At 36.8% G+C, this 15,974-nt stretch overlaps 1 protein-coding gene across 18 annotated transcripts in view; it reads left to right on the top strand.

The window, feature by feature from the left end:
• The window catches only part of DLG2 (discs large MAGUK scaffold protein 2), a 1,324,826-nt gene that overhangs the window by 839,955 nt on the left and 468,897 nt on the right, over positions 1–15,974 (top strand). For all 18 annotated transcript variants that reach the window (XM_053925682.1, XM_053925677.1, XM_053925676.1 and 15 more), the window contains 2 exons: positions 3,144–3,288; positions 5,432–5,570. In XM_053925682.1, the coding sequence (XP_053781657.1) occupies positions 3,144–3,288; positions 5,432–5,570 (284 nt within the window). The remainder of the gene's footprint in view (positions 1–3,143; positions 3,289–5,431; positions 5,571–15,974) is intronic.

The following is a 15,974-nucleotide window of genomic DNA, read 5'->3' as shown; positions in this document are numbered from 1 at the left end:
ACCTACTACTATTTTAAACTACCATTATTCCCCCCAATGTCCACTCTCTCCCCACTCCTCACCTCCACCCTGTCCTCAATTTCTGCTTTCTGGTCTAAAGATTTTCCTTGTGGTCCATTAGCAAAGTCATTCTCAGAAAACATGCTTGAAGGTAACATTTTCTAGATTGTTTCACTGCCCACCTTAAAAATGGCAAGAGTGCATTTAATAAGCACTGCCCACATCTCTTTTTCACTGATAATCTAATGAGCTGTGTTCTTTCTGTACCCTGGGGAGAGAGACAATGAGCCCTTGTCAAAAACAGAGCTCCTGTGCCACTTTTAATCTAATCCAGCTGCTTGCTAGCCTTTGGGATAGTTCCCCCTTGATGCGCCATCCCCTGTTTGTTATACCAATAAATTCCTTTTCCATTCTGTATTATCAGTACAGGCGTTTCTGGGGCCCATGGTCACAATATCCAGAACCACCTCCAGTAATAATTTTTTCTGAGAGAAAACACCCATTTCAATACACATTTTAAACTATTGTATATGGGCATGATTTATAAATAGTCATTATCTAGGTGTAAATGGTACTATCCTAAAATAAGTGATCAAACATATAAGAAGGTTTTAAAGAGACAGATATATCAAGCTATGTTCCATTTCATTTACTTATCTTTTAACTTTGTCAGTGTATTTGGATGATGCAATATAGTCACCACTGGATTAGGCAAGAAGTGTAATGATTACTCAGGCTTATATAACACTTAAGAATTTGTTATTTCTATATGTAAACTTGGAAGGAGACTCTGTTCTTTTCAAGGGAGAAGGAATGGGTGATGTAAGCCCTGGGTTTCAATGAACCAACACTCAAGGACAGCCTCATTTTCATTTTTTCAGCAGGACTGTCATCCAGCTGATGGCTTTGCCATCTGAAGACTGTGTGACCTCTTTGGTACAAGCTGACCTCTTTAAACATGTTTTCCTCATCTGTAAAATGGGCCTAATTATTGATGCCTGCCTCAAGGAACTATAACCAAGATCAGTTATATGATTTATGTCAAAAAATATACACAGTACACCAAAAACATATGACATGTAGGTGTTAAATAAATATTAGCTCTTATTATTATTGCTGTTATTTCTCTTAGTTCTCTATTACATAACAGCTGCCATGATCAACTGTGTTTCCCATGCTTATAGTCCCTCTAGGTTCTCATTTTCTGCATGGGTCTATTCTATCCATTCATTCCATGAACAACTGTGTTCCTAAAATATATTAGAATGTGAGTTTCAAAGAACCCAGGACCTTGTCTGTATGGGAGAAGCAATATAGATGAGTAATTAGAGCATCATCTCTGGAGCCAAACTGACCGGCTTTTAATTCTGCCTCTACCACTTATTAGGTCAATGACTTTGGTCAGGTTACTTAACCTCTTAGAGACGTGCTTTCCTCCCCTGTAAAATGAAGGTAATTATAATAGCTGCCTCATAGGTATTTGTGAGATTTGATTGTGGTAATATATGTGAAATAATTTAGAATAGTGCCTCACATGTAATATAAGGTATATAAGTGTCTACTATAATTTTCATTCTTAGTGTTTATTGCACTATCTCTAATACGTAGAACAGTGACTGACATATAATAGGTATTCAATAAACACTTGATCAATGAATGAGCAAGTGCTGGACATTGGAAAAACAAAAGAGTTTAAGAGAATGTTTCTTGTCTAGAAAAAATCTACAGAAATAAATAGAGAGGCGTACAGCTTACCGGAGAGTTCGCAGTCAGCATTTACACTCATCAGCCAGATTCCGTTCCCTCCAGTCCCAGGCTCCCTAACGTGGGCTACACCACCAAGAATTAACTGGCACATGGAAATTATGTAACAACATGAGGCCAAAAAAAAAGTCAGCCCTGAAAGGTATTTTGTGACTGATGTGCTAATTAAATAGCACAGAGAATATATACGGACCTGCTATTAGCACATTTATTTTAATTCTACATTATGTCAGCAGAAACTAAAGAATAATTTCATATAAAATAGTAGCCAGATAATAATAACCTAGATATTTAAATACTTACTGAATATTTTAAAACCATTTACAGAAGTGCTGCCAAGATCCCCGGCAATGCCACATCATGAAGAGATAGCTGCACTTGTGCCCAGGCTTTCCTGTCCCACAAAGGAAAAGGGGTTGCTGTGAAAGCCCATAGCAATGGAGTAATCTTGAACTTGTTCACCTGTAGAACCCTAGGTCCCCACATTAGCACTTTCTCCTTAGAAAAGTGACTCATGTTAAATGGGACATTTTTATGGAAATGATTTTTATAATGAGGAAAGCAAGTTGGGTGAAGCTGTAGGGAAATAAGGGCTTCCCTATAGATGGTATAAGAGTAAACTGGTTCGTGCTTACTGGAAACACTTTGGGAATATGTATCAGCAGCCTTATAATATATATTCATGCAATTTGGTCTAGCAATTCTACTTGTATAATTTATCCTGAAGGAGTCACCAAAGTTGTGCACAAATCTAGAAGAAGTTTTTGCAACACTACTTACAGTAGAAAAATTAGAAACCAGCCAAACATGCTTCAGTAAGAGATTACTTAAACCATTGTGTCGTAGCCATGCAAAACAATGCTGCGTAGAAGGAAGTCGTGTCGTAGAAGTACATTCGAAATATGGACAAATGTTCCTCTGGATGTAAGGAGCAGATTCCAAAACAAAGTATAATATGGACACAATTGTTTAAAGAAATATATCCAAATAGGGAGATTACAGATAATTTTTATTCTTTTTTTATACTTCAATGACTATGTAGTACTTTTGTAGTCACAAACACTATAGCATAATAAGAAAGACATTTGACCACTGCTTTCCTTTTTCTGCAAAGAGTACTCTGCTTGCCATTACAATGTATTGCTTCATCACAGAAAAAGGCAGAAGCAACCTTGTTTTCTAGCAACAACTGTACCTTTTCTGCTTTGGCTAATGCCATTAATCCATCAGTTCTGTCAAAGTATGATATAGATACTGAATTATAATCATTGCAATTTAATCTATAAATAAGCTCATAATTCTATATATCTTCTTGCTTGAGTATTTCTCTTCGCCTGCATAGATTTGACTCTAATATTGATTTTTTTTCCACCTTTCAGGTAAACAACTACAGTTTAGAAGAAGTAACACATGAAGAGGCGGTAGCAATATTGAAGAATACATCAGATGTAGTTTATCTAAAAGTTGGCAAACCTACCACCATTTATATGACTGATCCTTATGGTCCACCTGATATTACTCACTGTAAGTACCACACTCTGTGTCGTCTTTGAACAGCATGCCAGGATGGTGAAATTGGGATTCTACAAAACTTGGCAAAGTCCTATGCTTGCACCTTCACATTTGTTAAGCCTGTGGAAATATTTCAGAGAGATCCGGTGCTTTACTTCCTGGTTGCCTGGCAGGGCTCTACCTAGTGTGTTGAGGGTGAGACACCCTGATGACTTGGTAGGTCCACCACTGTAGAAAGTCTTCATAAGGTATGGTATAGACAGTTTGATTACAATAACACAGAGGCAACATATTTTAAGGTCTATTTCTTTAGCCCCTAAAGCATAATAGCTCTTATGCCATAATATTTTCTCTTACTAGTTCCATTCTATATAGATTGGAAAAAGAGAGACTGGCCTAATAGACCCAGGATAATACTCTGTTTCTTACTGGAGGAGGATCTTGTATATGAATGGTGAAATTATGGTCTTTAATCACCATCATCCTAGCTCTTGCCTTTACCTGAATTTGTTATATTGGTAGGGAAGCCAGAGAAAATTGTCGGTCACTATGGCAGTAGAGATGGCTTGGAGGTGGGGGTTTCCAGGGCAACAACTAACTATGAGACATTGTGCTGCCCATGTTTTCTCCTCTGATTCAGAGATCACGAATCTTACCTAAGGTACTATCTTCAAGGACTGTATTTAGAAGCAATTCAGTTTTTGATTAAGTTTAAGGAATAGTTTTGTTGACCTCAGTAAGTTTTCTCATTCTGGGATTTTGAGGAGCCCGTTGTAAGGTTGGGAACTCAGAATGTCTTCAGGACCTACCACTAATTCGTACTATGGTCTTAAGCAAGTCATTTAACCTCTCTTAGATTTAGCTGTTTCTCTTGAGAGAAATTTAAAGGTTGAATAATTTTGTTACCTGCCCATTACATTAGCTATTGCTTTTCTTAATGGTGATTCTCGAAGGACTTGCCAAAAAATATGGCTTTTTTTTCCAAGCAGGCAGTATACTGAGATCAATCTTACCTTAGGTTATGAAGGAGCTTGAACTTCAAAGTTGTTCAAACTGGATGAATTTAGAAAAATCAAGGAGACTCTGTGAGCCACTTCGTTAAGGGAATATGAGGTTAATGTCAAACAGAGAAAAAAGAGAAAACAAAACTTGCTAAAAACAATCAAGAAATATGTTTTGAGAACTTTAATATGTGCAAAACACCTCGTAAGGTAATAAGTGGATACAAAGGAGATACAATCATGGCCTTCATTGGAAGGAAGACTAATTCAGACATATAAATAGCAGCAACATGTGGCAAAATAAAAGGAGGTATATGCCAGGAAAGAGGTAAAAATATATATCCTTTGAGCACAAAGCGGGTATAACCTGTCTCTGGAAGATCAAAAAATCTTTATGCAGAGGTAGCGTTTGAATTTTATCCTGAAGAATGGATGAGATTTCCTATCAGAGATAGGATAGGAGGCAGAAATTGTAATTAATACAGCAGAACAAAGGTATGGACATTGAGAAGAAAGACTTTGTTTGAGGACCATAGGACAAGTGTAAGGCAGATTTGAAGTGGACCGATCTTGTAAGATAGATGAAAGGGAGAGTTAAGATTCAATACTATCATGGCAGTGAGGGGCATGTAAGCTAGAAAAAACCAATGATCACAGCTGGAATTCTCAGTGTATAAGGTGGAGAGAAAAGGCGGCAGTAGACAGTTAGGAGGGGATTTTAGTCTCTCAAAAGGGAGATGAGTTAGGGTGGAGGAAAAGGAAAGAAAGGCCAGAGTTCTTAGCCTGTCTGGAATGCAAGTACAGTGTATTTGGGGATTCAAGTCTACACAAGGACTTATTTCTAGGAGCCTTCAACTTTTGATGATTGGATATCAATCATGTGAGCTCTGCAATTAGAAAGCTAACATTTTTATTCCAATAGAAAATTAATCATCGTTCTGAAAAACGTGTGTGCTGAATCTCTCCTCCAATTCTTCTCTTCACCTAACTGTACTAACTGGGCTTATAGATGCAAACAAACAGCAACGCCCCCCTCATGGAGGATAAGGAAATCCTGGGCATGTAGCAAAGCCTTTCTATTTGTAACAAAACTACCACAGGACACGTTGATTCACCTACATAACGGGTTTTCTTTTCTTTTTTTCACCTCGTAGCTTATTCTCCACCAATGGAAAACCATCTACTTTCTGGCAACAATGGCACTTTAGAATATAAAACCTCCCTGCCGCCCATCTCTCCAGGAAGGTACTCACCACTTCCAAAGCACATGCTTGTTGAAGACGATTACACCAGGTCAGATATGCTTGTTGGTTAATTGGGTTTGGGGTCATTACCAGGAAGAAATTGCATTTGCCTAGTGTGTCAGCTGTTGCTTTGGGGCTAACTGAAATTTCTGAGCGCCATTCAAACTTATTACAGTCTTGCTGCCAGTGGAAATGTGCAAATACTTGTAAATAGGTGTCATTGTTCTCTGTTATGAAGCAAAATAACAAATTCTTCATGGAGAAATAGTAATATGTACTTACTCATCACCTTGCCATTTTTCAGACTTTCAATATGTGATTCTACTTGAGCTTTATAGCCATACTGTAAGATAGGTATTCTTGAGGAGAGAAGATGGTGCTGAGGTTCGAAAAGAGGAAGTAGTATACCAATATTGCATATCTGGTGACCGGAGGAGTCAGGACTGAAACTCTTGTCTTTTGACTCAAAATTCCACTTCTTGCCACCAGGGGCCACCCACAATTCAATGGATTTGGGAACTAAATCAATCCTCCCTTTAGTGCAATAATTATAGGTGGAAAGGAAAGGAGCGAAATTAACTACAAGTGGTTTACTTTTAATAAATCCTGTTAATCCCCAAGGGGGAACAGGACAAGATTTTAGAACAAACCACAGAATCACCTCGCTAATCCCAAACAGTAGAACCATATTTAGACAGCGTGCCTCTGAAAAAGTCAAGTCTGACAATTCACAGAGAAAACCAATCTTTAATCATTTCTATTAAGGATTCAATAAATATTGGATAGTTAGTAAATTAATAAATAAATGGGTGAATAAAGAACTAAAAATACACAGTTTTCTCTTTTATATCTTTACATAGTTTTGTTCCAAAGTAACCTGCGCTCATTGCATTCAGTGAAATAATGCAAAGATGTTCAAGAAACAAAACCTTCCCTCCAAACTCCCTCCAGGACAGCTACTCTTGAGGCTCCCAATGTGATGCCCTAGCATGAACCATTAATACCTTCTCCATGTCTATACAAACCCATAAAACGCTTACTCAGGCATAGGTAGGGCTCAACATTGCTTTTACAAAATAAGTTCAGATTTAACACACTGCTCTGCAACTTGCTTTTCTCAGTGGACAATACTTTTTCCCAAAATGAGATTACATAAAGATATGTACCCTTTTTTCTGAAAGTGTTTGTGTGTAAAAATACTGGAGATGAACACTTTTGATTTCATATCCTGACTATTTAATTAAGCCATTTGTCAGCCATTAAAAAAATAGAGAAGATTTCTTGCATTTAAGTTTCCTCGCTGGTACCGGTGCATGCTTTGGTCTTTTCATTTCTTTGCTATTTATTTTTAAATGATTAAGCATTTTCCATTTATCTTGCAATTTCAGGTTTGCTGAAGTAGCTTGTTACATCTATAGCCAAGCAATGGAATGTTGAGATGCTGTAAATGTGCATCTGTGGTGTAAATCAAATATAAACTTGTCCCTATGATGAAATATTTAATCTCTATGTTCTTCATTGAAATGAGGGCTGCAGCAAAGATAATAACCATCATGACCATCTCAAGAATTGTGTAAATATAGGCACCTTTATTCCCCAGGGTAATGATCTATTTATTCTCATCCTATCTCTAATATTTAATATGATTTTAATTTGAAATATTTTATCTTACTAGGCCCCTTAGTGAATTAACATTACTAAAGCACATTCAAAATCTAGGCCCTTTGTGAGCTATTTTGCATACACTAGCTTTTTAAGTCTCCCAAAAACACAGGAAGGTGGGCTTTCACCCCCATTTTAGAGATGTAGAAATTGAAGCTCAAAGATATTAAGGAACTCGTTTATGATCACACAGATTTTAAGCAGAAAAAACTGGGTACCCAACCTGCTTTAAAATCCTGGCTAGAAATATTTTAATTTTCTGCTTGTTTTCAAGATGAATGACAACTCATATAAAACTCTACTCATCATAGAAATATGTGGCTGGAAAGGGACCCAAAACTAGGTAAACTCTAAGGACAAATGTAGCAGGATCAAGACCTACTTCTACCTACTTTTAACTGTGTGACACTGGGCAAATCACGCAACCACTGCAAGCCTCAGTCTCCTCACCAGTGCACAGGGAAGGGTCATCACATCGCCTCAACTGCTTGTTGTAATAACTAAATGACGGTGCATGCAAACAACTGATACAAGTGCCTAACACAATGAACATTAAATGAATGCTATCTATTTACTATAGCTACACTTACTCCCATTCTTAATCCACCTAAGATGTCACATGTAATATTTTAAATGGTGCCCGAGGAAGAGAGTCCATTTCTCCTTACAATGACATGCTTCATTATCATTCTTCTTGCCCCACCTCTTCCCTTATTCTCTGGCAAGACAATCTCACTTGAAACTCTGCAAAAATCTTCTGCATGGCGGGTGCCCCGCAAACTTGGGAAGTAAATTCTATCAGTACACACACCCCTCCACTACTCTCTCACTGTGGCTGTCCTCTCACAGGTCTCTGTGCTGTAGGCATTGCCGTGGACCTCAGAGGCATTGGCTCAGAGGCATTGGCTCAGAGGCACATTCCCACTTCATTCATAAATATTTATTGAATATTTGCTATAGACTGTGAGCACTACACTAGGAATGCAAAATTGAATAAGAAAAAAATCTCTAAGAACTATCAAATTGGGACACAAATATACTTAACCAGTGGATCCTCCAATGCCTGTTACTTAAAAATGCAGACCCTCTCCATGAGGTTTCCATAAAGCTTAATCTATTAATATATTTTAATCCTGAGATCTTATATTTTAGTATCAAGTGCCATTTTTGTGTGGTGGTTTATTATATCCTTACTTAGAAAATTAAAAGTTGGCAACTTTGTAATAGTCCTCACTTTTTAAAAGGTCTGTAAAATCCCAACACATGGGAACTACTAACAGAAACAAAGAAAACTAGATCAGTTCTCCGAAGTGCTCTCAGGTCACCCTAGCAGAGTTCCACAGAAGGCACTTAGTAAATATTTATAAGTGAATGTGGGTTTTACTCAAATGTCTCAAGAACAGCCTATGCCATCAGACAAAGTTTTAACGAGGAGGTAAGTCTGGAGTCTGAGCTTGAAAAACGTGTAGGCACTCATCGGAGAGTCAAGAGATAGGGCAGCTCATCCCTGGCAGGGGACAGCACAGGCATACTCAAGGAAGAATGTGAAATAGAGTAAAAGGAAAACAACTATTGCAGTTTGAAGTGTAAGCTCATGAAAAGAAATAGTACCTTCCTTTAAATTATCTTTATATTCCTATCCTTTCTCTCAGCCTAGTTGTAAAATTAAAAATACATAGGGTAATAAAAACAAAAAGATTACTACTATGCACTATTAACACTAAGTGCTTTAATGTATATTATTATCTCTATATTATGTATATGATATTCTTATTCTTGATTTTTTACAGGGAACAAAATGAATTTAAATCATTACTTCATATCACACAGCAAACAAGTAGCAGAATCAAAATTTAATTCCAGTTTGTCTGTCTTCAAAGGCTTCATCTCCACACTCCTACCCCTCATCTCATGTGGTCTCTTTCCATCAAAAACCGCTGGAGAGAGGACTGGGTTTACATCAGGAGACTGGGTTCTAATCTTGATCCTGCTACTTGCCACCTAGACGACCCTGAACACGTCACTTAATCTCTCAGAGTCTTGATTTTCTCATCTATAAATCTGGATAAAGGGTCTTCTAATTTCCTGATGGAACAGTGATGTTTTCATGCGACAATATATATGAAAGTTGTCATTTTTGTGAAAGTTGTCATCTTTAGAGGACTACATAAAATTATTATTTAATTTGAAAATTACTAAGGTACTATAGTAGCTCATATTTGAGGCCTAGTTTGTATTTTCCTAAAATAGTAAATAAAGGCAAAGAATTTTTAGTGATGGCACTTAGACTGATGGAAAAACATTTCTATGAAAATGGGGCCTTCAATAACCATACCTAGTTGTCAGCCTTTTATTCCATATGTTCATGATACCTTACAATTTTATAAGAAATATTTCTCTATTTTCTTGATGTATATTCACTTTTGTTGGGAAATATCATAAGAATTTTTAAAAGAATTTTGATTGAAATGACTTAGCTAGAATTTTTAAATAAATCTCTGTCTTACTGTTTAGGGAAATGTATACGTGAGTGAACTAGGAAATGTTATTTTTCCATTGATTTATGAAAGGGAGCATAAACAAAAAGGCCTTGGGTAAAATTCTCTTAGCAGAAAGCCAGTTGAGTCCCCTGTAAATCAAAGTGATGTAAGTCCTCTGGTCTTCGATTTTTGGAAACGAAAGCTATTACAATGATGCTGAGATGGTTTTTTGGCAAAAGGAATTATAGACTATCACAGTTGTAAAGACCATGGATGAATAGAGACTCTAATCTTCTTCTATTTGGTGGCTAAGAAACACAGCATGATTTGTTAGCTATCCTAAGTCTCATAGCTTGTTAGAGGAAGAATCAGATTTAGAATCTGCGTCTTCAGATACCCAACCTAGCACTCTTTCTATTTTCTAAACTGATGTTCTTTTTTTTTTCCTTTTGGGGGGGTGGAGTAAAAAAAGTAACAGTTACAAAAAGATACAATCAATCTATCAGTGATCATCTATGAGCAGTGCCCACTTTGTACACTACCTACAACTATGGGTTCCACGTCTACGGAGGAAGTCTCCCCTGGTCACCCAGAAGAGATGCAAGCCACACAGTCTCACCATCTGGTTAAATATCCTCAGGATATACAAATAAATCATTGGCACAAAATGACACCAAAAAAACTGGGGATGCACAGTAAAACTACTCTTTCTAGATATGGGGACAATTTCCTAAGTTATGAACATGATAAATGTCATTATGAAAGCCAAGGCCCTAAACCATGGCTGCAATTGATGTATTTCCCAGTGATGGAAACCAAGTTCACCTGGACTTGAACTTAGTACACCCAGGTGTCTTCCTGACTCACTCCATATAATGTCCCCTCGCATTATTTGGTTGATCAAACTGCAAAGGCTAAATAAAGTTTCAAGAAAGATGACTTGTCTCCAGAAACTTTCAAAGACCACTCTAAATTGTGACTTCGATATTCACCAGTTTGACTTTCTTAACAGTAAATAGATATGAACCCATCAGACTAGAATCTGCCTGCACTCTATTTGCCCAAATCATGGAACACTAGCTTACCGGATGTGGTATCTAAAATGTATTCCAGTTGTTTTTCTCTCTTTCACCATTTATTCGTTTACTCAGTCAGTGAATATTCAGTTTCTACCATGTGCCAAGCGCTGCAATTAGCAGCAAAGTTACAATGGTGAACAAACCAGATAAGATTTCTTCCCTCAGGGGAGAAAATGCTGACAAGTGTAACTGAAAAACAATAAAATAATTTAAAAAAAAAAAAAGATTTCTGTCCTCAGGGAATTTACATTGTAGTATATTGAAGTATATTGAATAAATGAGTTAAGTTCAGATAGTGATAAGTGCTGTAAAGAAAATAAAAGGACCATGTGATAGTGACTGAAGAAAAGAGAAGAATATTAAGTGGGATAACCAGGGAATTCCTCTCTGAGGAGATAGCATATGAACTGAGACATGAATAAAAAGAAAAATGTAGTGATATAAAGATCAGAGGAAGAACATTCCAGGCAGAGAAAAGGTCAAGGCCAAAGTCACGGAGGCAGGAATAAGTTTAGTGTGTTCCTGGAACAGAACAAAGTCCAGCTTGGCTGGAAAGAAATGAGCTAATTAATGGGAGATGGCAGAAAATTAGGTTAAAGAAGGAGTCGGGAGCCAGACAATATAGGACTTTGTAGGTAATGATGAAAAAGTGTAGGTTTAGTTTTAAGTGCATTGAGAATCCATTATAGAGTACTAACCAGGAAAATGAAATAATCTGATTTATGTTAAAAAAAAAATACAACCTCTGACTCCTGTGGGGTGTAGAGGGACCTTTGAAGACAAGAAGAGAGACTATGGCAGATGAGGCTGGAGGAGGGACGGCAGTGGAAGAGAAGAGTGGAGGAATCTGAGCAACACTTTAGAGCTAGATTCCCCATCATCCGTATTCCATAGGAGCTCCAGGCCCACTTCAGGCAGTCTAACTCACTACCGACCGTCTGTATGCCCTGACCACCTAGCAGGGGTGTCTGATCTTGTGGCGTCTCTGGGCCACACTGGAAGGAGAAGAGTTGTCTTGGTCCACACATTAAATACATTGCAACACAAAATCACAAAAAAACCCTCATAATATTGTAAGTAAATTTACAATTTTGTGTCAGGCTATATTCACAGCCATCCTGAGCCATATGTGGCCCACAGTCTGCGGGTTGGACACCCCTGATATGGAATAATCTTTTGGGAACAGAACAAGTGTTTGCCACAGTTACGGATTATTTTACTTTGGTGTTTAACTCGGTGAGTCAGAACTGGTTAAGGGTGAGACTGCACACCATTTCTCACATGTTTCTACAGCATGCCCCGAGGCCTTGAAAAATGTACTTGCTCTCCTTGGGATCTAGGGTAGAACGTGATGCTTTCTGTCCAGGCATGAAACACAGAATCCTGTATTTTCTCCTAAACGCTTGGGAAATATCCTTGATTGCTTTAATGTGAAAATATTTTGATTAACTAAGAACTTATTTTTATCCATAGACTTCAAGTGAAGTTAACACACCAGATAAGGCTTTTTCTGAGTATACCAGGTCCCTGTCAAATACCACAAATCCCAAGGTGCATATGAGTTCCCAACTTTGAGAAGCACTGAGCTTAAAGTACACAACCTTGTCAGTTTTTAATTCTGTGTAAGGCAACAGCCCCTTAATTATTGTTCCAGCTTTAGGCCTCTGTTAGGGACAGGCTCCCAAAGGATTGGATAATACCCTCCAGCAGATTAAAGTCTGGACATGTTCTAGGCTCTCTTCTTTTTTACTTATGTGTAATGGCTTTAACCCATTTCTAGATGAACTGGAAGTCCTTTCTTCTGACACAGGAAAGAGATCATTCCTTACATGCCTTTCACCAAGAATAGTAGAAAAGAACTGGGTGGCCCTGCTCCAGATTTAGGGTCAGCATAGCAGAGTGATTAGGTACGTGGGCCGTGAGGCCACCTTGACCACTTCCTAGCTGTGTGAGCTTGGGTGAGTTATGTAACTGCCTTTCGCCTCGGTTTTCTTATTCATAGAAGGAGATTAAAACTTTCTACTCGGGTTCATTGTGACAATATGCTGAGTTAATACACGTGAAGTACTTGGAAGAAAGTAAGTACTCAAAAAATGTTAGCTATTATTAATATGATTTAAAACAAGGATTTCAGATGCACTACTCCACAAACAAAGTCATTTCTTGGTAAACATCCTCCGTAGAATAGACATGTGGCCAACACTGTTATGCAGCTGCCCAACAGCAATCTCCAGACATACGCACTTCTTCAACTTATTTATATTCAGGGCGTATTAGAACATTTCATTACAGAAAGTCTTTATAGTATTAATGCTTTAATAAAGATCTTTATTATAATAAAAGTTATTTAAAAATCTTTATTTTTATGACTACACAAATATGTAGAACCATATACATTGACAACCTAATATAGGTCTCAGTGGCACAAAATATGATAAAAAACCAGTGTTTCGGTCTGGCCTCTGGAGCTAAATACAATCATCCTCTGGATAATTTTTTTTTTTATTTTGCCCTCTTCTTTTCATAGTAGCTCTCAACAACTGACACCATGTAGCTTTTCCCCTTTAAGAAATCTGCAAAACAAACAAATCAAGGGTTCGTCAGCAATGTCTCTGAGGTACTTGTTTTGCCCTGTGCTACATGCCTGCTTTCTCCAGTAGAGAGTCTGGCACTCATTATAATGCCTCTTTTGAAGCAACGTGTAGTAATGGAAAGGGGCAAGTGGGCAACACTAGTGAGACAGATGGAAGATAAACCATTAAGTGGAAGCTTCAAGGGGAGTTTTCCCTTTATTGATGGTAGCTGCACCCAGCCATTTAGGTTAAGTCACATAAACTGAGAGGCATGACAGATGGGGCTGTCCCGTTAGAGATAGAAAGTGGGTATGCTAACAGGGAAGTGGGCAAATCTTAACTAAAGGCAGATGTCCAAATACGTATCAGAAAACGTGTTAAGCTGCTGTTTGCTGTCAGGGAAATGAACTTAATGTTAGAAAAAAAAATGAAACAGTAAATGGGGATTTTAGAACTGTCTTCTATAGATATTTATCATTTCTTAGGCACCTGATAAATTAGCCAGACATAAACACACAACATTAGGCCTTATAATTTTATGGAAGACAGTTATTGCACATAATAACTATTGTTTAATTAATGCTTCATTACATTTTGATAGGATGCGTTCATCCTTAGTCTTCAGGGCTAGTCAAAGATAAAAACAAGATAGATGGGCAATGGAGAATGTTGGAGGGACCACTGTAGAAGCAATCAACGATTAATTGACCCCTGTCTTCTTACATTGCAAGTAACAACTATCACCAACACAATGTGCAGCTTCTTTCTGACCCTTATCTCTGTGATAATAAATCAGGGTGTATATATCATGACTCAAAATAATTAGAAAGAGCCGCTTTTTCTGTGAGTTTATTTCATAACCACATGTCAATGAACTCCTAGCAGACAGAAGACAGCTGATTCCTAATTGTCCTCATGCGGATGTATGATTTGAAAATTATTCACGACAGCACTGTTATCCCTTAGTGACTTCCTGTCATCTCCTATATCCTTAGCTGCAGTGAGTGAGGTTATCATATTAATATTAATGATCACCTTAACAAAATATTAGGAAATTGTAGGACATAATTATTATGGTCTAAAGATTTATATTCTTGGATATTATAGATTTGTAATTATGTAAGTTTTGGGTTGCATTATTCATTTCTTTTTTTGTTTGTTTTTTTGCTTCTAGGTAATTTAATTAATGTAGATAATGAAGTGAGCTATATCTGAGTAAAAACCATTTTTAAAATACTTTCTTCATATACTTTCCCTAGGCAACCTTTTCAACATTTATCTCTATTATCTATTTCTTGCCCTTTTTATTGTCTTATACCCCTCCTTAATTGTTTTTCCAATAAGTTCTATCTAATTTTATTATATTCCCTAATTCTAAAGTAATACCTATTTGTAGAAAAGTTATAAAATAATAAATATATGAAGAAAATAAATAAAATTACTATTTACCACAGAAAGATCATTATTATTAATATTTGGGGTTTTTTTAGTTTTTTCTATGTCTGTATATATATGTTTGCAAAATTTGCTTCATACTCTACTTAGTAGGGGGGGTTATTTTTTAATTTAACACTATAATTTAAGCACTTTCTTATGTTCTTAGCCTTCAAAAACATATTTTTAGTAGCTATATAATATAAAGGAATGATAACTTGCTTAACTATATTCCTATTAATGGACATTTGGGCTGTTTCTCATTGTAGGTAGTGCTTGTACAATCTTTTTCACCCCACGCTTTGGTTATATATTTCTTTAAGATAAATGCCTAGATCCCCATAGGCTAATCAGCGCCTCAATTGGTTGCCTTAGAAACATCACACATTTAACATTTCCAAAAACAATCTCTGATATTTGTCTGCAGCCTTCCCCTCCATAGGAAAATATGATATGTAATCAAGAGAAAAATTAACCAACAGAAACAGACCAAGAAATGACAAATATGATAGAACTGGAGGACAAGAAGATTTTAAAAATTATTAAAAATATGGTCAGTCTCTCAGAAAGTAGGGAAAGACATGTGAATAAGAAGGAGAGAAATGAAAGACATGAAATAAACCCACATTAAACATTGAGTGATGAAAATATGGTACCTGAAGTGAAAATGAGTATTATAAGAGACATCACAAAAGAAAGAATTGTGAACTTTAAAGCATAGCAATAGATAACCTATTCAGATGAAACAGTAAAAAGACAAAAAAAATCTAGTAACTTGTGGCACCAGAAAAAGGAGACTTTGGGGTACCAAAAAGTCAGAATTTTTTAATATTGGTTGAAAATTCTGATCATATTGGTCTGAGAGTCTCAACTAAACTCACAGACTTTATGAAGAGAGGAACATAATAAAAATAGCTTTCTAATCAGAATTAGTGCCACTAGGAGATGATAGAGCAATTTATTTATCTAAACTTCTGGGGGCTGACACCAGAGTTTGTGGTCTGACCAACAGAGTGGAGCTGTTATTACTAAGAAGGGGAAGACTAAACTTGGAGACAAATATCAAGTTTATTTTTGGAAATGTTAAATGTATGGTATCTATAGGGCAGCGATTTTTAACTGGTGTGCCACATGAATTTTTAAAATGTGCAATACCTGACTATTTAGTCAGGGGGCACTGACTTCTTTTTCCTTAGATCGTCAGATAAAAAAAATGACAACAGCC

This window comes from Desmodus rotundus, chromosome 5 (genome assembly GCF_022682495.2).
Source record: "Desmodus rotundus isolate HL8 chromosome 5, HLdesRot8A.1, whole genome shotgun sequence".
Lineage (NCBI taxonomy): Eukaryota > Metazoa > Chordata > Mammalia > Chiroptera > Phyllostomidae > Desmodus > Desmodus rotundus.
Note: the sequence above shows the minus strand (reverse complement) of the source record. Positions and strands in the feature narration are given on the sequence as shown.